The 25175-nt window shown below is 42.4% G+C and overlaps 2 protein-coding genes across 2 annotated transcripts; one reads left to right on the forward strand and one right to left on the reverse strand.

The window, feature by feature from the left end:
• The first annotated feature begins 9433 nt into the window (after nucleotides 1-9433).
• On the forward strand, nucleotides 9434-23781 carry LOC119914780 (neuropeptide Y receptor type 1-like). The gene is made up of 5 exons (XM_038734297.1): nucleotides 9434-9594; nucleotides 10942-11580; nucleotides 11664-11905; nucleotides 20168-20314; nucleotides 20531-23781. The coding sequence occupies exons 2-5, from the start codon at nucleotides 11272-11274 to the stop codon at nucleotides 20979-20981; spliced, it is 1149 nt and encodes a 382-aa protein (XP_038590225.1). The 5' UTR covers nucleotides 9434-9594; nucleotides 10942-11271; the 3' UTR covers nucleotides 20982-23781.
• Nucleotides 16711-19591, reverse strand: LOC119914779 (E3 SUMO-protein ligase ZBED1-like). The gene is made up of 2 exons (XM_038734296.1): nucleotides 18628-19591; nucleotides 16711-18234 (listed from the first exon to the last, which is right to left on the reverse strand). The coding sequence occupies exons 1-2, from the start codon at nucleotides 19376-19378 to the stop codon at nucleotides 17234-17236; spliced, it is 1752 nt and encodes a 583-aa protein (XP_038590224.1). The 5' UTR covers nucleotides 19379-19591; the 3' UTR covers nucleotides 16711-17233.
• Nucleotides 23782-25175: the final 1394 nt, after the last annotated feature.

Below are 25175 nucleotides of genomic sequence, written 5' to 3' on the forward strand. Positions count from 1 at the left end.
AAACCTAGCCTTGACCCCATCATCCTTGACAACTACCGCCTAATTTCTAAAGGGCCTTTTCTTTCAAAAACCCTTGAAAAGATGGTTCCTATGCTGCTCTTTGCTGCAATGAAAAATAACTGTATCAAGTTTCAGGCTGGTTTGCATAAGCATGACAGTACTGAGACAGCACTCCTGAAAGTTACTAATGACCTCCTAATGAATGCTAATGCAGGCATCTGTTCTATACTGTATACCCAGCTAGTTGCTAGATTTGAGTACTGCCTTTGACACCATTAATCATGGCATCCTGTTGAACAGACTGAGGTACTGGATGGGGGTATCTGGTACTGCACTGAACTGGTTTGCTTCATACGTATCCAATTGGAAGTTTTATGTGTCTATAAATAATGTCTTCTTTTTCTACCATCAACTACGGTGTGCCTCAGGGGTCAATCCTTGGACCTATTCTGTTTTCTATATATATGCTCCCTGTGGGTGATGTTATACGTATGCATGGTATTTCTTTCTATTACTATGCGGATGATACACAATTACCTGTTAAGCCAACTGATCTGGGTATCCTGAGTTCACTACAGCACTGCCTCACTGACTATAAATTGGATGTCCGATAATTTTGTAAAACTTAATTCCAACAAAACAGAAATTCTGATTATTGGTCTTCAACATATCACCAATCAAATTCTGCCCTCTGCTAGCGACTTGTGAACCCTGTTGTAAGAGATCTTGGCGTTTTGTTCGGTAGTAATTCATGTGTTGGCCTTTTACTTGCCTCAATCAAAAAAACCCTGAATAGATTACAAACTGTACAGAACTCATCTGCTTGGCCAACTAGGACAAGGAAATATAATCATATCACCCCTGTTTTAGCATCCTGGCTTCCTGTTTGCTTTAGCATTGATTATACGATTTTATTGATTACTTTTAAGGCTATTCATGGCCTCCTTGTGGTCTTCTTGTGGTCTAAGATCTTCTGACAGGGGCCTCTTGTCAATTCCTGGATCCAGACTAAGAACGAAAGGTGACAGAGCATTTGCTGTCAGGGCCCTGAGGCTCTGGAACGACTTGCCTGAGGAAATTAAACTGGCGGGGTCGGCCTCTTCTTTTAAATCTCTTTTAAAAACTTATATTTACCGGAAAGCATATCCCGAACCTCGGATTGAAGAGGAACAATGCGGTTTTCGTCCTGGTCGTGGAACAACAGAACAGCTCTTTACTCTCACTAGGATCCTGGAGTGGGCTTGGGAGTATGCCCATCCAGTCTACATGTGCTTTGTAGATCTGGAGAAGGCGGATGACCAGGTCCCCCAGGAGATACTGTGGGAGGTGCTATGGGGTGAGGGGGGCCCTTCTCAGGGCTATCCAATCCTTGTACATCCAAAGCGAGAGCTGTGTCAGAGTACTCAGCAGTAAGTCGGACTCTTTCCAGGTGAGGGTTGGCCCTCGCCAGGGCTGCGCTTTGTCACCAATCCTGTTTTTGATATTCATGGACAGGATATCAAGGCGTAGTCGTGTTGAGGAGGGGTTACGGCTCGGTGGGCTCGGGATCTCGTCACTGCTTTTTGCGGATGATGTGGTCCTGATGGCATCATCGGTCCGTGACCTTCAGCTCTCACTGGATCAGTTCGCAGCAGAGTGTGAAGCGGTTGGGATGAGGATTAGCACCTCTAAATCTGTGGCCATGGTTCTCAGCAGCAAACAGGTAGGGAATGAGTCCTTACCCCAAGTGAAGGAGTTCAAGTACCTCGGGGTCTTGTTCAAGAGTGAGGGGAGACTGGAGCAGGAGATTGGCCGGAGAATGGGAGGCGGTAGGGCACTCGCTTTACCGCACCGTGGTGCCGAAAAGAGAGCTGAGCCGTAAGGCAAAGCTCTTGACCTACCGGTCAATTTTTGATCCTACCCTCACCTTTGGTCATGAAGGCTGGATCATGACCGAAAGAACGAGATCACGGGTACAAGCGGGCAGGTGGCTGGTGTCTCCCTTAGAGATATGGTGAGAAGCTCGGTCATCCGCAAGGAGCTCAGAGTAGAGCCGCTGCTCCTTTGCGCTGAAAGGAGCCAGTTGAGGTGGTTTGGTGATCTTTATTCTTTCATTCCCTATTTTACCCTCCTGTATCTAATTACCCGTTGTGGTTATTCTTTGCATTTTATGTGTGTTGTGTCAATTTATGGTTACTTTGCTTTAGTTGTACTGAGCAATCCAAGCCTTGATTCACCCAGGGCTCTCAGGGCACTCCCAAACTGCAGGGGGCAATCATGCAACTACAGGGGGCAATCATGCAACAAAAGTTGGTGGAACCAACTTTTGGGGAAGTAGCTTTGGGACTATATTTGCCTGCGCACCCACAGAGAGAGCATGGCATTGAAATGTTTGTAGAGAGTTCGGTTGGTTCTCTCATTTATTCCTGGAAAAGGACACTATGATTACAGCTCCTGATCACTCAAAGACGCAACTGGTAGGACAATTTATGATTGACTGTGTTTGAATATATTGAGTTTTAAATGTTCAGGTTCTGCTTGGATTGTAATTTGCAATTTAAAATAAGTAATGGGGATTTGTTATGTGAATGTTGAACTTGATAGAAGTAACATGTGCATGAGTTTAATTACGGGATTGGTATTTTCTTGTTAAAATCCTAGGTTAGACTTAAGGATCGTGTTTAGTTTGGTTTGAAGATTCAATAGCATTTATTTATTACTTCTGTGAGAAAGTGGTATTGTGATTTATGTGTGACTGATTCATGACTTATCTGTAACTAATTCATGTTTTGGTTTGTGCATTTGAAAGGTTATCAACCTATACCTACTGCCCCACACTGATCTATCAAGTCACATTCAAGAAACTATACCATATTATTCCATCACTGGTCTATCAAACCATCTCAAAGAAAATAAAGAATCAAGAAGTGAAAAGATTGAGTTGTCCTTTGCGTTCTTCAGAGAGAAAAGCAGTTTTCAAGTTTGGGCTGAGCTGTAATCAATTAAAAACACACAGAACTTGACAGTTGATAACCACGGGTGGCAGTGAGAATAAGGATAAAAGGCCTGAAGTCAAGCTGTCAACGCAAAGGAAGAATTGACTGGAAACTTTTTCACCATGGCAAAGGAAACTCTTGGGAAGACAGTCAAGCAACTGAAACAAGAGCGGACCTTAGCTAAATCTGCTTTCACCAAGCAAGCAAACTACCTGAGCAAAGCTGCAAATGAGATGATTAAAGGTGAACTTCAAGAGGAGTTCAGCAAACTTAGTTCCTTGGCAAGACATGTCAGCGATGCAAATGATGACTACGGAGCTGGTCTACTGACTGAAGTAGGAACTGAGGAGGATGAAGAAGTCAAGCTCAACAAGCACCAGCAGGCTGAACTTGAAAAGACAATGGAAGAGTGTGACATGAGACTGGGGGACATCCGTGAGGCAGTCCAAGCCAACCTCTGGTCAAGATATGGTAAAGAGGAGGTAGACTTTGCAATCCAAGAAGCGGAAAAAGCCTGTGACAGAGCCCAAGCAAGCCCCATCACTGCTATCAATAGAGACGGCTATGAACTGCAGCTGGAGAGAGCAAGGAAGCTAATCCATGATGCAACTGTAAGCCTGAAAGACTGGGAAAAATGGATCCCACATGATCAGACAGCAGACCTGAAAGGCAGATTAAAAGACCTGAGAATATTCGGGAGCAACCTTGAGGCCAGAAGAGCAGAATTCCTCACCGCACAAAAAATTGCAGAAGAGAAAAGAAGAGGTCCAGACCAACAGCCTCAACCAACAGCAGTTCCACAACCAGTGGTGAGAATAAAGCCAACCAGTCTACCTAAATTCACTGGGATTAGGAGAAATTTCCATAGATGGAAGAGAGACTGGGAAAGTCTGCAAAAGCAGGGAGAACCGAGTGGATCAGTGGAAGTGAAGAAGTTTCAACTCCTTGACAGTGTGGATGAAAGGATATGTAGAGACCTGGGCTTGTCAACATACAACAGTGCTGAAGACATATTGAGAGTACTTCAAAACAGGTATGGAAACAAGCCAACGATTGCTTTGGAGATAATTGAGGACCTAGAGAGGATCCCTCCTTTAAAGTCACACCAGCCAAGGAAGGTAATTGACCTAATTCAGGCTGTGGAAAAGGCCCTGAATGACCTTACGGAGCTCGAAAGCACGGGAGCCATAAAGAATCCCCTTGTGATCAGATCCATAGAGAGCAAGCTCCCAGATAATATAAAGAGGGACTGGCTGGCGTTCATGGTCAATCCAAGAAATGGAGTCACACCTGACAAACACTTCGACATGCTTCTAACATTCTTAAAGACACAAGAGGACATTCTAGAGAAACTAGACCAATTGGGTGTAAGTGAAAGACCTGAAAAGAGAGCTACGTACCTGGAGAAGAGGTATGCCTCCACGAAGTCTATGAGGAAAGGAGGATGTATTGTCTGTGGAGAGGAGAAGCATCGTGAGAAAATCTTCTTTTGTAAGCAGTTTAAAGAACTGGAACCTGGTGAGAAGCTGAAAGCTATCGAAAGGCTTGGAGCATGCAGAAGATGTCTGAGATGTCATAAAGAGGATGATGAATGTACGGACATTTACCTATGCAGGAACAGAGACTGCAGAAGAGGGAGCTCTTCAGATCACCATTTCTTTCTTTGTCTGAAAGGAGGATTCAAGAGGAAAGAATCTGTGAAAGTGGGGAGACCCAGCACCAGAAGGCAAACATTCACAGAGGAACAAGAGATATTGATGTCTGAGCTTACCCCGGACATGGCGGAAAAAGTCAGGAGAGCCTTCACCAATATGGCTGCAAAATCACACTGCACAGGGAGAAGTCTTCCTGGAGTGATGGACTCAAGCACATGTGAGTTACCAGTAATTCTTATGCTTCTTGAAGTAACCACCAACACAGGACAGAAAATTGGAACTCTCATTGACTTAGCATCAGATACCAATTACATCACTCATATAGCTGCCAAGAGATTGAAACTTCAAAGTGAAAAGATCACGCTTGTCGTCCATGGAGTTGGAGGTATGGCCATGAAAGTAAGAACCAAAAGATATTTACTTAAAGTAAGGGTCAAGACACCTAGAGACACGGAAAGAGCTCATGAGCTGATCTGTTATGGGTTGGATGAAATTGCCAAAGTTCACAGAGTGATCAAAGCACAGCAACTCAAGAAGTTCTTCCCCGAAACCAACCTGGAAGATCTTCACAGACCAGAAAATGTTGAACTTCTCATAAGCCACCGTGAAGGAAGACTTGCTCCACAGAGAATAAAGGTGGTAGGAGATCTTGTCCTGTGGGAAAGCCCTTTAGGAAAGACTGTTGGCGGAGCACATCCAGATCTCTGTGAAGTATTGGGTATGGCCCTACACAATTCTGAAACTCACTTTGCACGATCAATGAGAATCACAGCAGTGAAGTATCAAGAAATTGCTGAGATGCAAGAATCTAGAGCTGAAACCAAAACCACTGTTGTTGGGAGGGAGTTCTTGGATTGGTGGAAGTGGGACAGCATTGGTGCAGCCTGCAAACCCATGTGTGGAGGATGCCGGTGTGGTAACTGTCAGCCAGGAGGCAAAGACATGACTCTGAGTGAAGAGAGAGAGCTTGAGGTGATCAGGCGAGGCCTCAACTATGTGAAGTCAGATGCGCATAGTCAGGAGCCTCACTGGGACACAAAATACCCCTGGATTGAAAATCCAAGTTCCCTGCCCAACAACAGAAGCGCAGTGGAAACCACGTTTCTGAGGACGGAAAAACAGCTCAAGAAAGAACCAGAGTGGCGTACAGCATACACAACTCAAGTCCATGAGATGGTGGAAAGGAGAGCAGCAAAGAAACTCAGTAGAGAGACCATTGCTGACTGGAAAGGACCAGTATGGTACGTCAGTCACTTGGTGGCACCAAACCCACACTCTGTAACAACACCTGTCCGACTGGTATGGAACAGCAGCCAGAAGTTTAGAGGGATCAGCATGAATGACCTTCTCCTGAAAGGGCCTGATGTACTTAATCCCATTCGAGCAGTGCTACTAAGGTTCAGGAAAGGAGTCCATGCTGCCCTCGACGACATCAAAAAGATGTACAATTCTGTGTGGCTTGAAGATCTGGAGATGCACCTCCATAGATTTCTCTGGAGAAACAGTGGAGATGAAGAAATTGAGGAATATGGCATCACCAGGGTCAACATTGGCGATCGACCAGCAGGGTGCATCGCACAACTGGCCATGAGAGAGACAGCAAGGCTGCCCATGTTCACTCATCTGGAGGAGGAACGGAGAGTCCTTGAGGAGGATTCCTATGTAGATGACATTCTGACATCACATAATGACCTGGGAAAGATAGACAGAACCACCAAAAAAGTCGAAGAAATACTGAAGGCAGGTGGATTCTTCCTTAAGCCGTGGGTCCGATCAGGTCAAAGTGGGAGGCAGACGTCTACATCAGAACGTCCAGCATCGTCAGATGAAGTCTTCATTCTCCCCAACCAAATGAGAGAAGGAGACAACAAAGCCCTTGGAGTTGGTTACCTGGTCGAACCAGACAAACTGTACCTCATGACATTGATAAACTTCTCAAAGAGAAAAAAGAAGATGAGGATGAGCCAAAATCTCGTCGAAGAAGAGGTGAGAGGAAAAACTCCAAACCCATTGACTAGAAGACAACTGCTTAGCCAAGTAGCTAGTTTGTATGACCCAATAGGTCTTGCAACACCTGCCAAACAGAAAGGAGCCATTCTGGTCAGAAAAGCATTTCAAGAAGCTGGAGGCAAAACTCTAACACGAGACACATGGGACGCACCTCTGTCTGAAAGACTTAGAGAAGAAGCCATCCACCTGTTTGAGGAATACACACGCCTCAACCAAATTACCTTCCATAGAAGTCTCACACCAGTCAGAAGGATTGGAGAACCCTGGGGAATAACATTCTCAGATGGTAGCGACCAGAGCTATGGAGCTGTTGCATACTTCAGGTGGGAGACCGAGCAAGGCATCCTGGTCCGGCTTGTTGAGTCCAAAGCCAAGCTCACACCGCTTGACCAAAAGGGAGAAGCAGTGAAGGCTGAGGTCTGTGGTGCTGTGTTTGGTGCGAGACTTAGAAAATACATTGAAAGGCACAGTCGGATACAAGTTGAACGTTGGTTCCATCTGCTGGACAGTCAAACTGTGCTAGGTGCAATCCAAAGGGACAGTTACGGGTACCAGACCTTTTTTGCAAACAGAGTGGGAGAGATCCAGAAGTCCACATCAGTTGAAGACTGGAGATGGATTCCAGGTGAGCAAAACGTTGCTGACCTCACAACAAGAGGAGCAACCCCAGAAGACCTGAAAGAGGACTCTGTGTGGCAAAATGGCCCAGAGTTTTTGAAACGACCTGTTGGGGAGTGGCCGACAAAGTCAGCCAGAGATGTTGCTGCAGAAGCTAAAGAAGGTATAAACAAGCTCCAAAGGAAATGTTTTACAGCAGCACTGACCCGAGCACAGAGGGAAAAAAAACAACATGCTCTACCTACCACTACAATGCCAAGGTTCCCAATCTCTAATGAAAAGACGACGATCTGCAAAGCATCCCTAGTGGGAAAGGAGGGGACCAAATCCAAGTCAGGAGACCACCTTCTGGTTCTTCAGTGAGGAAAATCCTGGACATAAGTAGGTTCAGTAGTTTAACCAAGCTGATAAGAATCATTGGCTGGGTGTGGAGAGCTGCCACAAGATGGAAGGAAATGCTGGTCAAGACCTCAACTACAAGCAAACCAAAGAGGAAGGAAATTCCTTCAGCTCTTGAGATTAAGTCCAGAGTCAAGGGAACTACACTCACTATCATCGAATGTGAGGATGCGCTCAGGGATCTCTTCCTTGCGGCTCAAATGGAGGTAGCCTTACCTGACACCACACTCAGCAGGCTTGCTGTGGTCAGGGAGGAAAGCACTGGACTTTTGCTCTGTGGAGGAAGATTCCAAATCTTTAATGAAGAAAAAACTGCAGTACCAGTCCTGCCTTGTACATCATGGGTATCCACTCTTCTAGCTCAAGAAGCCCATAAGGCAAATCATGAAGAAATTGCAGGCACACTCCTCCGGATGAGAAGGAAAGCATGGGTAGTAAGAGGCCGGAAACTAGTCCAGAAGATTGTTGATAACTGTGTGACATGCAGGAGACTTAAGGCCCGAAGATGCCAACAGATCATGAGTGACCTTCCATCGGAGCGAATAACTCCAGCCAATCCATTTGAGTACACGACAGTGGACCTATTTGGACCTTATGAAGTGAAGGATGAGGTGAGAAAGAAAGTGAGACTCAAAGTGTGGGGAATCGTCTTCTGTTGTATGGCGTCCAGAGCCATGCATACAGACCTTGTCAGTGACCAGTCAGCTGAAGGCTTTCTTCTAGCCTACCAAAGATTTACGGCACTGAGAGGACATCCGAGGAAATTGTGGTCGGATCCTGGGAAGAACTTCGTCGGAGCCAGACCTGCCCTCAAAGAGCTCCACATGTTTCTGGACCGACTGGAGAAATCAAAGCTTGAAGATGAAGTCTCCAAGCATGGCACAGAGTGGAGCTGGAAGATCCATCCAGCAGACTCACCTCACAGAAACGGAGCTGTTGAGGCTGCTGTCCGGATGATAAAACGAGCTTTGCACAATCTGGGGGGTGATGGAGTCTTCACATGGGGTGAGTTTCAAACTTTCCTTTATATGGCTTCCAACCTTGCAAATGAACGACCTATTGATGCCAGGACTCAGAGCCGGGAGGACTGTGCGGAATACATCAGCCCAAATTCGCTTCTGCTCGGAAGAACTGGACCCAGGGGAGATCCAGAGACCTTTGATTTCAAAGGCTATCCTTACAGAAGATTGAGAATCATCCAAACAGAAGTTGACCGATTCTGGAGGAAATGGAGCCAGTTAGCCGGACCAAATCTGTTTGTCCGGACCAAGTGGCACACCGTTCACAGGAATGTGGCAGTTGGAGATGTCGTCTGGTTGGCTGACCAGAATGCCTTGAGAGGTCAGTTCAGGCTTGCCAGGGTCATTGACGTCAACACTGACAGGAAGGGAATTGTGAGGGATGTATATCTCCGATCCTTCCCCAGCTACCCAGTCGCAACTGTGAAACCGACTAAAAAGATGAAAAAACACTCAACCAAGATACCTGCAACAGTTCTTCACAGGGATGTCAGACGGATAGTTGTCCTACTTCCAGTTGAAGAGCAGCAGGACCAAAAATGGAGTAACTAAATCCGACACGTCACAGTTCTGGTGTGACCTCCTTGGGTTGAAGAACCAGGAGGTCAAGTGGGAGGTGTTGTGTCAATTTATGGTTACTTTGCTTTAGTTGTACTGAGCAATCCAAGCCTTGATTCACCCAGGGCTCTCAGGGCACTCCCAAACTGCAGGGGGCAATCATGCAACTACAGGGGCAATCATGCAACAAAAGTTGGTGGAACCAACTTTTGGGGAAGTAGCTTTGGGACTATATTTGCCTGCGCACCCACAGAGAGAGCATGGCATTGAAATGTTTGTAGAGAGTTCGGTTGGTTCTCTCATTTATTCCTGGAAAAGGACACTATGATTACAGCTCCTGATCACTCAAAGACGCAACTGGTAGGACAATTTATGATTGACTGTGTTTGAATATATTGAGTTTTAAATGTTCAGGTTCTGCTTGGATTGTAATTTGCAATTTAAAATAAGTAATGGGGATTTGTTATGTGAATGTTGAACTTGATAGAAGTAACATGTGCATGAGTTTAATTACGGGATTGGTATTTTCTTGTTAAAATCCTAGGTTAGACTTAAGGATCGTGTTTAGTTTGGTTTGAAGATTCAATAGCATTTATTTATTACTTCTGTGAGAAAGTGGTATTGTGATTTATGTGTGACTGATTCATGACTTATCTGTAACTAATTCATGTTTTGGTTTGTGCATTTGAAAGGTTATCAACCTATACCTACTGCCCCACACTGATCTATCAAGTCACATTCAAGAAACTATACCATATTATTCCATCACTGGTCTATCAAACCATCTCAAAGAAAATAAAGAATCAAGAAGTGAAAAGATTGAGTTGTCCTTTGCGTTCTTCAGAGAGAAAAGCAGTTTTCAAGTTTGGGCTGAGCTGTAATCAATTAAAAACACACAGAACTTGACAATGTGTAAAATGTGGTGAAGCACTTTGTACTCTGTTTTGAAAAGTGCTATTTATTATGATCATTATTATTATTATTAATAACAACAATCATTTGTAACTTCGCTTCATCCATATTCCCATCACTCTTTTTACTCTCACACAACTTTTTAGCTGTAAGCTCCATCCTTATTTAGTTATTTACATCATCACAGGATTTTGAACGAGGTTTTCTTACTTCTGGAACATAACACGAAAGTTCTGGGTTCACTTTGGACCTTTATATGGGCCTTAGAAAAGTGTGATGGAATTTTTTTAAGTCTTTCATGCCTTCAGCCTTTGAGCTCTTCTGTCTGTTGTCTGTTCACCAGACAATGTGAATGTTCAGTGGCTTTGAAGTAAGTCGTCTCTCGGGGTTGGTTTCAGATTTTCTATTGAAAATGCAACACTCTGTGATGATTTCAGCAGACACATATACAGTCGAACATTGGATCCACAAACGATGAGTCTGTCCCTGGTGGTCTGAACCGCATAATGTGATATTAAACCACGTCATGCCATGTAAATGGTTTATGTTAATGAGTGTTTGAGGATGGTGCGGTGGGATTCAGCAGAGAAGAAAGAGACAAGAAACTATGAGAGGAACAACAGGAGGTGTTGATACTCAGTTTTCCTTCACTTTCCTGTTACAATCATTCCCCTGCAGCCCCACTCTACTTTCTGTTGTCTTCTTCGCCTCTATTCGTCTCAGTTCTCCGTTGAGAGCCCTACACCTCCCTGCCTGTCTTTCATTATTCTCACCGTTGTTTTCTGTCCTTCGCAGGGAAACATTCGTGCTGAGCTGATCCACCGGGATGCCGACAGTGAAGGAAAAGGAGGACAACATCTATATTTGAATCACTCCCCTCCTCATTCACAATCCCTCATCCGCAGCTTACTTTGGAAACGCCTCACAACACAATATTGAATACTGTACAGCACCTGCACTCCTCTTCCCCTGCCTCCTGCCTCCTCTGCTTTGATCTGGCAGCCCACTTTTTAAAGGAAGAGAAGTTCAGTAGCAGCCCCAGGGCTTTAGTCCTGTCGAACCCTGACCACTGACACACTGTCCCCCCTTTATACCACCCCTTCTCTTTCCTCTCCTCTCCCTGCCATGTCCAACGACACCAGCCTTCTCAGTGTCTGGGAGGCCCCCGATTGGGTAGACACCTCTCAGTGCCCGCCCTCGGTAGGTGGGGCGACTTTCTTGATCATAGCATACAGCGCTGTCATAGCAATCGGTTTGCTGGGCAATGCAGGCCTGGTGTTCATCATCGGCCGGCAACAGGAGTTGCGTAACGTCACAAACATCCTGATCGCCAACCTGTCGTGCTCTGACATCCTCATGTGCGTGGTGTGTCTGCCTGTTACCGTCATATACACACTGATGGACCGCTGGGTGCTGGGAGAGGCCCTGTGTAAGGTCAGTGGACCACACACACACATACTGAATGCTTCGAGTATTAAAAACATCTAATCATCATGTGTTTTTTTTACCTATCACAGGTGACTCCCTTTGTTCAGTGCATGTCAGTGACAGTCTCTGTCTTCTCCTTGGTGCTGATTGCTCTGGAGCGTCACCAGCTGATCCTGCATCCTACCGGCTGGTCTCCCGCCGCCGGACACTCCTACCTGGCCGTAGGGCTGACGTGGCTGGTCGCTTGCTTCATCTCGCTGCCCTTCCTCTCCTTCAACATCCTTACTAACGACCCCTTCCAGAACATCAGCCTGCCCGCCAACCCCTTCAGGTGAGCTCAGAAATCTGGGATACAGGTGTGTGCGGGTATGTGTTTTGGTCATCCGTACCACATTGTCATCAATCAGCAGCATCAGGGTAAAAGCCTGGTCACACCAGCATTTAAAGCAGCAGAATTTTGCAGCTAAATAAACAGTTGCATCAGTTTGAATCATTGACCAGTTGCAAATCATATTATTTCTCACTGAATGAAGTAATGTACAAGCCTCTGAACAAAATAGAAAGAACCTTGGAGATCTAGTGTCTGACTAGCACTAGTATGCTCCTGTCCGGCTAGCGTGTTAGCCATTAGCTCAGCAGACAAAAACTAGCCCTGTGATTAGTCTCTTTATCACTAAACTTCTAGAAGCAAACAATCACTGCAACACTTTCTGTTGACCAGGCCTTACTATGTGTTCAGACAGAACACAATATGAATTTCGGAGGTGGCACAATTGCATACAAAGTCAAGGAAAAGATGCTAGTAGACACTAATTTGGGCCAGGGTGGCGCTAAGTAGCACAAACAGTCCTCAGCAATTTCCCTCAGGAAGTAGTTTTTTTTGTGTATGTCCCTGCTTGGTAATTTCCTGGCTGGTTTAGGCTGTGGTTATGCTGATTAGGCACAGTGCAATTTTGGTGCTCATTTTGGAATTAAATTGCATTTCTGTTTGTGTCAGTTTAAACCGGATTTTACTGCAAGGTGCACGTCCACAGACTAGAGGTCTTCAGATGTTGTATTTAATCAGAAAATGACCTGTGGAAAACCTACCGACCCCAAAGAAACCCGGTCTAAAGGGCACAGACAGACCTGATCTGAGATTAATTAGACCCTATCAAAAATGCAGTTGACTCGAACAGACCTCTGCTCCTCCTCATTTCTCTGGGCTGCAACTGGTTTATTGTTATTGTAAAAGTACAACAAAATGAAGTGCAGTCCTTATTCTGTGCAAGACAGGGTAATAACGCATAAAACCAAATAAAAAACAACAGACGTACTCGTGTCCAGGTGTGATGAGTGATGTTTTGTGCTTCCCTGAGGCATTGTACCTCGGCAGTTTGATTGACAATAAGTTGAATTTTAGTTCCAACACAGAGATGCAAGGGCCAACAACGACTGTTCTGCCTTCATAAACTGTCAAAGTTCCAGGTTGATAAGACCCTCATGAGCCTTTTTTCTTACAATGAGTCTGTATTAAAGGAGACCTATTTTCCAGTCCTATATTGTAGATCTGTGACTCCTGTATGGCAGCTTTTTATTTTATTTTCTTATACTGGCTCTTCATGTTGGCCTTCATTTCAGCCTCTGTCTGAAACAAGCTGTAGATGCTCCTGTCTCTTTAAGCCCCCCCCCCCCCCCCTCAAAGCCCACTGTCTTCTGATTGGCCAAGACCTGAAGCATGTTACCAGGCTGTTGTTGTCCCTGGGCAGAACAGGCAGACTGAGCGTTGCTGTGGCGTTGCTGTGGGAGAAAATGACCATATATGGAACAGCGGCTCCGTCTGTCTCCGTGTTACGTAGAACAGAGAAGCAGTTGAAAACAGGAGGAAATCTGAGGTTTTGGCTCACAGGGACTTCTTTTAAATACTTTAACCTCATTATTTGAACAACATGAACATCCAACATTATAACATTGTAGATAACTCATAAAATGTGGAAAAGCATAATATAACACTTTAATAGCGATGGTGTTGTCATATCATGGATGGACGGTGATGGTTGTAAAAATGCTTCACAGTGTTGTAGGTATATTTAAATATCCATGTCATATTTAAGACTATCATGTTGATTGGGTTATGTATGTCCTGAAATAGAGTACTTGCAAGCACTTTAGCACTTTATTCTTTTATTCAGCTGTCGTACAACATTTCAGTATTTTATGTATGAATCTATGTTTTGCTGCAGAACCAATTGCCCTACACGGACAATTAAAGTTTAGTAAGTAAGTATACCCAAGGTGTTAAAATAAATTAATATTCCTCAAGCATCAACAGGGCAGCCAGATAACAATTAACTCTAAATAATAAATGCAACAACATTAATGATAAGAAAGTAAATTAAAAATTTGTCTTATTAATAAGCAAACAAAGAAAACTGCCTACCTAGTTGGAATGGAGATAGATGGTACAGTTAAAAGACATCCATCTATCCAACACTATAGATAATCCCCCTTTTTAGAAGAAAAACACTGTCATGAGCAGAAGTGTGAATGATAATTACATGTTTAGTGCATTACCTGTGTGGTTTGAAACATAATCCCTCTGGTGCCTTAAAGCACTCGGCTGAATAGCAATGAATTCATTGTTTACTCCCCGTCACGCCTCCATCTTTTACAATATTCAGTGATCATAGCAGCGTTTTTACACCTCACTGCACCTGATTGGAAATGTTTGCTGCTGATATTTGACAGTCGCGGTGCGACTTCTTCAGATGATCCTGTTCACAACATCAATCTGGCTTCTCATCTATCTGTTAAAGTGACGGCCATTTTCCATACAGACATATTCGTTATGTGGATTTTCCTTACAGCTCCATTTCAGGCGTGACAAAGTGAGTGAGGGACGCTAGCCCTGCTTCTAACACTGAATCCAAAAGGGATGAAAGTCTTTGGATCGTTTCAAAACAAATTTCATATTTTTCTTATCACTAATATTGTTGTAACATCAACAACATTCATATATCAAACATCATATTCAGGATTATGGACATGGGGGCTTTGTACAGGACTACATACTTTTTATTTAAGTTTCCATGTTTGGTAGAGAAGTGGTTCTCAAAGTGGGGTCCGGGGACCCCCTGGGGTCCTTAAGGTGGTTCCGGGGGTCCCCAGTAAAAACTGTTCACTGTAATTCCATCCATAATTAACACAATTACTATTTCAGTCATGGGTTTTATACACTTTCTGTCATAATAAAACATCTACCAATATAAACCACTTAAACATACCAATCAATCTTCCACCCCTCAAGGACCTGTAGGCCTCCAGGACTCTGAGGTGATCCCTCTCTCCCCGGACACAGTTTTAGACATTCTCTCGTACACCCAATCCTCTACAGTACACACTGTCAATATTTTGCATATCACAGCACAAGCATATTCTTACATATCCTTTATGATTCCTTTGTATTTTTTATCTTGTCAATTTTTTACTTTATATTTATATAAGTCACCAAACAAATTCCTTGTAAACCTACTTGGCAGTCAAACTGTTTCTGATTAGATGGGGGACCCTGGGACAAAAGATTATCAAACAGGGGTCAGTTTAGGGGTCCTTGACGTGAAAAAGTTTGAGAACCACTTGAAGACAAATTACATTTTCACAGTTGTAAAAAATATTGGTGCAACTGTGAGTATCTAAAAAGAAAAGTCATATTTTTCCTAATTGTATTTTTCTCTTGGTGTCTAAAAGCTTTGTAAAACATGTTCTTCTCCATCACGGTACAGTACAGTACTTAAATCTAGAATCTATACAGTCTGGTTTAAATCCTGGATCTTGTGCAGAGTTTTATTTTTTTTATTTTATTGCTTTACCACATCAAACCAGGAGTGCAAAGGGAATGAGGTGAGGGGACTTAACTGGTCCTGATAAGTTATTGGTCTCTAATCATTGCCTTTAGTGGGACACCCTTGCATTCTCTCTCAATCTCCTTCCATTCTGCCTCGTATCCACTGTCACACCACAGAACTATAGTTTTAAATTGGGCAGAATGGTAATAATCCCTAAGATTAGGGAGAGACATATCACCTCCCACCTTATTGGTGGTCAGCATACCATACTGTATTTAATCCTTAGTTTCATTCTGTTCCAACTAAATCATGAAATTTGTTTGTCCCATTCATTCAGGGATTTTAACTGGTAAAGTTATAACATTCTAGGTAAGGTAGATTTTTTTATACTGTCAGTTCTTGTACTAAAATCTCTCTTTAATTTTCTTGTTTACAGTTTCATAGTTTTTTACAAGTCACTAGGAAGATGTGTCAAAAACCAACATTTTAGGCTCTTACTCCAGTTCACTGGGTACCAAACCAAGTGTCTTTAGTCCACAATTGCAATATTAAACATAACCAGCATTTAATTGGTCTTGATTAGACTTGCTTTATTTAAAACAGTTAATGGAATGGTGTAATTTACTGGCCAACATCACTGGCTAAATATTTTTTGAAAAACAGAAATCGGTCTGTGTGTTCTGGAGTAAGGCAAGGGAAGTTTATTTGTAGAGCACATTACAGCAACAAGGCAATTAAAAGTGCTTTACATTAAACATAAAAGCAACATAGGGAAATATAGAAAAATGCATTTAAATACATAAAAAAAACAAGAGTCAAATAGAAAACAAGTTAATTTACCCGGTATACCTATTTGCTCTTCCCCCTCCATTATTTAGCTTTTTTGATTTCCCATCTCTCACACCAGTCAAACCTCGTACGATATTTATTTCCTTTCATTCAATTAAGTTTTTATGTTACTAACAGGGCTTTTGAAATGAAACGGACTGTGGAACAATTTATTTTCTATACACTAACCGGCTGCTTAGTTTCTGGGCATAACATGTTTTAACAAAATACTTCACTTTTGTGAAGCTAAGCTCATTTTTAAGTTCTGTTTATTTAGGGCTGCACGATATTGGAAAAAACTGACATTGCATTGCAATTTTTTTTTTTATATATATTGCGATATGAAAAAATACAGGAATTTTCACCAGATGACTTAAATAGTAATATCTGGAATGAATTAAGTATCCTAGAATTATTGGGGTGATTTTGTATGGGAAATGTATAGGAAATAAAAAATAAATAGGCTGAAAAATGACTTTTTTGATTGCACCATCCTTTCTCTTTAATGCAATAAACACATTTTAAACAAAATTCTAAAAAAATAAATAAAAATAGAGCAGCTATACACCAGCCCCCTGAGGTGTTTTCAAAAAAACAAAAAAACAAAGCGTTGGTCATAATGGTTGAACAAATTAAGGTGAAATTAAACTTTTTGTATAAAATCTGGTTTGGTTTTCACGTAGACATCTTTTAAGATTTAAAATTATAAAACTAAAAGAGCAGCAGCACGACCAGTCTCCTGAGTGGTTTACAAAAATAAAACTTAAGATAAATATATAATTTACTGCAATAAATAACTGTATCAACTAATAAATAGCAAATATCAATATAGAACCATTTTTTTCACAATCAATTTTAAATCAACTTTTCTTAGCAACAAAGGAAAAAGTGTTGGGCACATTGTTCAAACAAAGAAAATCTGCTTTCACAGCAGCTAAACAAGTGTTAACTGTTGCATAATTTTGTGAAACATGGTCATTTCAATTTCTCTTAAGCATCTGTATGCATTACTCATGCAAGCTGAGAGGTTTTTGGCCAAGAATACCAGTCTGTCCACCATTGCAGGCTTGAGACAAGAGCGTTGGCAAGTGACGATGTTGCCACTTGCACTGAAAATCCTCTGAAAAGGGGGAGCTTGTAGCAGGAATGCATAGATACTTGCGGGCAAGCTTGGCGAGTCGTGGAAAGCTAACTCTGTGAGTTTTCCACCATGCAAGTGGATCTTTTCCTCTTTGTCTATGCAGGTTGTTGTTTAACTCTGCTTCCACAGCATCCTTAAGGGTCAGAGAGGAATCACCCTTTACTGCAGCTGCGCTTTGTTTAAAGAAACTTCCCAAGGACTTCTTGGCTTTCTTTGCCTGTGATGTGTCAGCATCTTTTGGCTCCACTTCAGTGCTATAGTTTGGTGTCTCCTGGCATCCCATCATCTCTAATGCCACTCTGGCCTTGACTTGGGCCTTGTTATCTGCATTGATGAAGTCCATCTTGAACCGGGGGTCGAAACAAGAGGCCATGTCTAGCAGCTCCTGAGTAGATTCATCTTCACATTTCACGTTAATGTAGTCTAACATCTCGTTCTTCAGCTTCTTCCTCTGCATTAGCAGGATTGAAGTGTTGAAGAGGTGAAGAACTGGCTTCACACAGGAGACACTAACGTAGTCTTCCCTTGAAAGTGCATCTGTGAAATCCAGCAGTGGGCCCAGTGACTTGCTGACAGATTCCAGGACATCTATATCTTGCCAGGTTGGAATTAGATGCCGCGCCTTCTTGTCCGCATAGAGGACCTGAGTTAAAGCCTTCTGCTGCTCTAGTATCCTGCTGATCATCATCTGCCTGGAACCCCATCTTGTTTGGCATTCTGATACAAGGGAATGTGATGGTAGATTGAGTTCCTTCTGGGCTTTTTCAAGAGCACATCTGGACTTCCAGCTGTGAGAGAAGTGACCCCCCAGCTTCTTGCAGACACCTGCAGCACGGTCAACGCGTCCATCCTTTTTCACTGCATTTACTAAGGGAAAAAACATCAACAAAACAAGGTACATATTAATTAATTTACACAATTAAATTTTGAACTAAAAGTGATTATAAAATGATGTTTTGCATTAATTAAAGATAAGATCTAATTTCTGAATGTTGTTACATGTCTTAATGATATATGAATTTTCAAAAAATTAAACTTTTGTCTCATGGGTTTCACATTAGTGGTGTGTGTGTGTGTGTGTGTGTGTGTGTGTGTGTGCCCTCCAGTTAAGATGTTAGTATGCCTTTAAAAAGTATTTACTCATAATACTAACATTTATCAAACTGATTAGGCTACACTTTAGAAAACTGTGGTTAGAATGCAGAACAAGTTGTTAAGTCAAACAGTAAAATGAATATAGCATGTGCATAAATAACTTACCAACTGCAAGATGCAATCTGTGGCCAAAGCACTGCAGCCTGGTCCACTTGTTCAGGGCGGCAGCTTTTACCATGTTCGCCGCATTGTCTGTTGTTATACAGACTTGACGTCTCTCATCTAGTCCCCAAGCAGCCACCGCTTCTCTCATTCCCGTTGCAATGTTCTCACTTGTATGATCCTCCGGGAAAAATGCCGTTTGCAAACAGCGACTTTTGAGTTGGAAGTCCTCATTAATAAAGTGGACGGTCAGACTAATGTAGGGCTCTGTTGTCCGGCTGGAACACAAATCTGTGGTAGCTGCATAATATTCCACGCGTGACAGCTCGGTTTCAACTTGTGCCTTGCATTTGTCGTAGAGCTCTCGAATGGCAACTTGAGAAAAATAGGTGCGTGATGGTATTTTATATCGCTTATCAAGCGTCTGGATCATGTTTTTGAAACCCTCTTTGGTTACTGTATTGATTGGAGCCATGTCTTTAGCGAGGCGCAACGTTATCACATCGGTAATTTCTCTCTTCCGTTTGGAACCTTTCTCGTACGGTGCAAAAGCAACCGAAATACTTTGTTGCTTTGGACGGCCTTCACTTCTCGCTTTGCACTGGTCATTCTGAGCTTTGTGGTGCCGATTTAAGTGATCGAACAAATTAGTCGTGTTGCCTCGTGTTGTGGCAACAACTACAAGACACTGGCGGCAAAGTACCTGGGTTTGGTCAATGTCGTCCTTTCTGTAGCCAAAATAGTTCCAAACCATTGAAGTTGCTTTTCGTTTTTGGCACCAAATCCACTTTTTTGTTTGTTTTCTCCTGTTCACCACTCATTTTCAAGTTGCCTGTAAATAGCGGGGGCGGCGCCTGCTTTGATAAACTGATCAAGATATTGTGATCGGTGGTGCGCTGTGCAGAGCCTGCCAGCCTAGTTGTCACTCACTAGCAACAAACTCCGTGTATCCCTAAACCCTAAAATCAGAGTACATTATATCACATCAGAGAGACTTGGAGATTAGTCGTGCAAAAACTTCCTTTTGTATCAAGCAGCAAAAATATTCTAATAATTTGCCTTGCTTGACATTGCACATGAACGCAATGTGACTGTTGCGCATGCGCACATCGCGATGGCGATGCTGGAACGATATATATATATATATATATATATATCGTGCAGCCCAATGTTTATTTATTTATAAGTTATTATCTGACTGGTTCAGCTGTTTCTGGGCCTCTTAGTTATAGTTAAAGTTGCTACCCGGAGAGGTAGCAAAAAGTGAAGATGTTTTTAAATATATTGGTTTTGGATATCATGGGTAGGGAAGAAACTAGATTATGAAGCGTGCGATAGATTTTGGCTGCTTACAAATATGTTCGAAAAGAACGATGAAAGAAATGCTCCATAAGAGATTGCTTAGAGGATTATTAAATTTGGTGCTTGGACTTTCACAGCCCAAAAGGGGGGCGTGGCCTTTCTGAGAACAGGGAAGAGACGTTTGACTGCTTTTATCTATGATGTCTCTGCTTTCCTTACCTGTGTGTCTGTCTTGTCTTAGGGACCATTTGATCTGCATGGAGCTGTGGCCCTCAGATAAGCATCGTCTTGCCTACACGACCTCGCTGCTGGTCTTCCAGTACTGCCTGCCACTTCTGCTGGTGCTCCTCTGCTACCTCAGGATCTTCTTACGCCTGAGACGACGCAGGTCACACCGCTGTACCTTCTCTCATTTTCTTACTTAAACCAAGTCCCCTCGTATCACAAGCTTTTGCCATCCACTGTGTCGCAGCATGTTTGTGTTATTATATCAAGAAACAGCTTTGTGGGGACTCTATTTATATATTATATCATTCTGCCTCTGGCTTGCTGTGGTATTTCACAGTGAGTTGTCTGACAATAGGCGTCATGCTGTGTTGTGCAGGGACATGCTGGAGCGAAGCAGGAGGACTCGGGGAGCCCAGAGGATTAACGTCATGCTGTTAGCCATCGTGATTGCCTTCGCTCTGTGCTGGCTGCCGCTGAATGTCTTCAACACGCTCTTTGACTGGCACCACCAGGTCCTGCCCGACTGCCAGCACGATGCCATCTTCTCCGCCTGCCACTTAACAGCGATGGCCTCCACCTGCATTAACCCCGTGGTGTACGGCTTCCTCAACAGCAACTTCCAGAGGGAGCTGAAGTCGACGCTGCAGCGCTGCCAGTGTGGCAACCGGGCAGCGGAGAGCTACGAGAGCTTCCCTCTCTCCACTGTGGGCAGCGAGGGCATGACGAAAGCCACCTCCCTCAACAGGATGGGATCAGTGTGCGTTCCCTCACCCAGACCTGAGTTCAGCTCAACAATACCAGCGAAAACAATACCAGCTAACACTTAATAATGGGCACTACCAAACATGCCTGACAAGTGGCTGGCAAGCAAATGGCTTGTGAGTGGCTGACAGCTGGAACAATGTGTAACAGACAGAAGAGCTGTCAGGGACCTCTGAGCAACTCAAGTACTGCTTACTTCATTTCCATTCATTCCTGCAAGAGTAACACACCGTATTTCACTCGGGCTGAATGTTTCAGGGGCAGGAAAGGATGCGGATGGATGCTGGCTAATGTAGCTTCAAGTCCAGAACACGAGAAGCAAAATCTTGTAAAGTTTAAGGGACATGTAGAGAAAGCAGAAGAGCTGGAAGAACTGATCGCTATGGTAAGGCTGACTTGTTTTAAAAACAACATCCATGTAAAAGTGTCTTAAATATGGACTTGATGTCAACATACGTGAGATTGTGCTAAAAGATTAAGGCTAAAGTTAACAGGGTCCAGGTTAAAGAAGTCAAGTTGATACAGAAGTCATGAAAATAAAGAAACAGCATTGTTTGTGTGTTGCAGATGTGTTACATTACAGTGTGAAAAGAAAAATGTAAGGACAAATTCTGTATTATAAAGTATAATACAACACATGTGTTATATGAACCTGTTTGGATGCTAACTATAGAAAACAGACTTGGATAGGGTTGCCACCCGTCCCTTAAAATATGGAATCGTCCCGTATTTGAGAACTAAATAGCGCGTCCCGTTTTGAATCAATACAGGACACGGTTTGTCCCGTATTTCAGAGTTGTCTTTAATGCAGCATCCCATGCAAATCATCCCACCTGCATTCTGTGAAGACTTCTCCTTTTCCACCTCGCATACTCGCTGCCATTGTTGGTTTGATTAATCCCATCAGATTCAGAGCCAATTGGAGTCAGATAAGGGCGGGTCTCATGGCAAGGAGTCGAGTTGATGTACATTATGGACATAATGGTATGATTAGTCTTTTAAGGCTTTTAATCTAATATGAGATAAGAGAGAGAGGCTGTAGGCTGTTTAATGCACATTTAATCATCAAAATACAGTGCCTATGTGATGAATATAAACAACTACATGTTATGCTTAAACAATCTATAGAATTACATGATTCAATACAATAGAATTAATAATAGGCAGACTAAAAACTGAAAAAATAAATACATTATTTATGTGTGTTTTCATTGTTTGGATGGTATTACTGCAAACAATGACACATACAGTATTTTAGCCAAAATCTGTGTTCACACCCCCCTTTACAATTACTCAAGTTCTTTAGCTATTTCTCAGCAAGAACAGGTGCTCTGTGGAGCTCATTAGGAGAAAGATTTTTCTGTTCATAGTTTTACTGCAGTAGTTTAAAAGACAAACAGCTACTCAGTGCTGAATGAGTAGTGTACTTCTGATTAGAAATGATTTATAAAAGGAAGTAGGCCTAACATGCACCAATACTGCACACAAGGCCTACTACTTCTAATCCACTGATTTTCATTGTGTTTATGGAAAATCCTTTGCAAAAGTCTTCAAATTGTATCAAAGCATTTGTTTTAGCCTATTTGTAGTTAATAAGTTATGGATAATTTGATTTAATAATTTAATAACATACAGTTCACATCCTATTTTTTTGTGCACTCACTGTCACACGTTGTTGGCCTATGTTTATTATTGTCATGGAGTGGATCTTAATACTCTCCTGAAAACATGTTTTAACTTTTGATATACCACCACTGGCACGCCATCGGGCCTGTCGTTGCCAGGCCCCCGAGGGGTGTGGCCCCCGCTCCGGCAGGCGTCCCTTATTTTTCTGTATTGAAGGTGGCAACCCTATGTTTGGACAAATAACACAGAGGTTACTTATTTAGTTTCACGTACACAAAAGAAAAGGCTTTTGTGATGAGGAATAATCGATGTGTTCGGCAAATGTAATCTTGAATAACAAGTTTGGTTGGAGTTGCTCACATTATTTTAAACTCTGATGTAGCCTTCTTCCATCCTGGACTGGCTCCCACACAGTGGATGTCTGTAATCCCACATAATAATGTAGTTAGCAAGTGATATGCTAACGCTTAGCGTTGACCGTAACACTAGCTGGTTAGCCAGACATGCTAACCTTTGCAGCTTACGTTAAAGCAGATAAACACACTGTTTATTTCATTCTTTGTGTTTTTGCTTGTGTATTTTTATTTTTTTTATAAAGGCGATAAAAAAAGGCATGACCTTCCAAATTCTTACCGGAGCCATGCCTGGTTATGGACCAGATGCTGAGCTATATTTGGGACAATTGCTTTTTGGGGATGGGGTTTAGCCAGAGGTCAATTTTGAGCATTGACTGACAACAAAATGTATGTAATAGGAGTGAGACAAAACTCTCTAACTGTAAACGAAGAACTGAAACTGAAAGAATGTCTAAAACAGTGAAATACACGTGTTTTATTTGTAAGTGTAAATGATTCATCACTATGATAGTGAACACTGTTGATAAGCATGCCTTACTGAGCATTTTTAAAGTGTGGTGGAGATTATTTGGTGCTTGATTTAAACACGATGGAAGTAAATGAGGCTGCTTAACATTAATGTATTATATGACTCATACACTATGAAGGTTTTCATTACAAACCACTGAACAAGAGAAGAATGTGCTACAATGAGCAATTAGCTTGAATGGATTTCTTACTATTTTCAGTGGCTGAGTTACAAATACAATAAAGTATATGAGAGATGTAGTTATTATTGATGCCGCTCAGCCTTCCCTTTTTCTGAACGAGATGTAGCGTTGTAGGAATCTTCCAAATACGGAGAACTCAGCACACAATGAATTAAAAAGATGAATTTTCACGATACAATCTCAGATGTTGAACTTTTCAGCAGTGCCCCCTTATCCCTAAATCTCCTCTCATTGTTGATGGTATCTGATGGCTTTAACCAGAACCTGGTGCAGTGGCTGCAAAGGATCCCTTCGGGGTATTTGCGCCCGTCAAAATGACATCCACAAAAAGTGCTTCTTTTTGCCACCGACACACTCAGACTGTTTTACCAGGTGTCTGACAACACCATGGAAAGGATCCATATGATTGAATCCTGTTTTTAACAGGAAACTGAAGTCTCGCTTCAGGACAATTCCCGCTCTGAAATCTCTTGAGAGGCGAATTGTTGCAGGAAGTTGCCGGTAGAAACGTGAGTCAGAGTTGGAGAGAGGAGTTTGTTGTGTTGGAGTAACGTTGGGAAATAAAGTCTTGATAGCAGCGCCTATGTACTTCCTGCAACAGCTCGCCTCTCATTAGATTTCAGAGCGAAACTGAGCGAGACTTAAGTTTCCTCTTAAAAACAAAGGGTGTCAGCATCTACCCAAATTATCCTTAAAAACAGTGGTTTCAAAAACACATTAAAGTTGACTTTCCCAGTTCTTATTGTTTTGTTTTCTGTTATAAATAACATTTCAATTTAATATGCTGTTTTGTAGCTTCAACTTTAGCATTAATATTTGTTTTTACTTTTCATATAGTATCCAAATGTCCTTTTAACACCTAGTTTCCATTTTTATTTTCATATTAATATTTTATTATGCCTTTTTATCCTTAGTAGTGGAGTAGTAAAGTGTTGTTTCAATGATAAGATGAAAGCCAATGATATTTATGTGTGTGAGTGCTTTTACTTTAATAAACCCTCTGTCCTCAATGTCCCGGCTGCCACTAACGGAGATCAGAGACTCGACCATCAGCCAGGTCCACCGACCACTACAGCTGACTGCCTGTAACATATGGTCGAACTGACTTCTCCAGCTGAGACAATGACCGAGCTCTCTCGAGTGCAACCACAGCAGATGGACGCCAGGCTTAATATAAGGCGGTGTCTGGTAGGGCTTTACAGGTTAATGATGGGATGAAAGAGCTCCAGATAATAGTTTTATAAATTAACTATTTTCAAGAATAGTATTATTACAGAGTCTGTGAAAGAAGGTTTTATCAAAATAACCTTGAACCCAAGATCCACTTACTAGCTTTTCCCTGGAGCTTTAATCCGTGGATATGGTTCAGTTGTTATCACGTAAAAAATCATACTCGTCATGATAATAACTAAACCATCTACAGAACAAACAAGCAAGATCTATTTGTTGATGAAGGCTGTGAGAAGTGTCCAAAAGACAGAAAGAAGTAAGTAGTAAGTGGACCATAAGATTATTTTGTCAAACATACTTCTCAATGCCAAGAATAAACTGTATTCATGATGTAAAA

The sequence above is a fragment of the Micropterus salmoides genome, unplaced genomic scaffold (assembly GCF_014851395.1).
Source record: "Micropterus salmoides isolate LMB-PRFRI ecotype aquatic unplaced genomic scaffold, ASM1485139v1 Ms_hic_scaffold_20, whole genome shotgun sequence".
Classification (NCBI taxonomy): Eukaryota; Metazoa; Chordata; class Actinopteri; order Centrarchiformes; family Centrarchidae; genus Micropterus; species Micropterus salmoides.

Coding starts and splice junctions, on each gene's coding strand:
- LOC119914780 (XM_038734297.1), top strand. CDS start 11,272: ATGTCCAACGACACCAGCCTTCTCAGTGTCTGGGAGGCCCCCGATTGG. Junction 11,906..20,167: donor CTGCCCGCCAACCCCTTCAG/GTGAGCTCAGAA, acceptor GTCTTGTCTTAG/GGACCATTTGATCTGCATGG. Junction 20,315..20,530: donor TTACGCCTGAGACGACGCAG/GTCACACCGCTG, acceptor TGTGTTGTGCAG/GGACATGCTGGAGCGAAGCA.
- LOC119914779 (XM_038734296.1), bottom strand. CDS start 19,378: ATGGTTTGGAACTATTTTGGCTACAGAAAGGACGACATTGACCAAACC. Junction 18,235..18,627: donor CAGATTGCATCTTGCAGTTG/GTAAGTTATTTA, acceptor TTTTTCCCTTAG/TAAATGCAGTGAAAAAGGAT.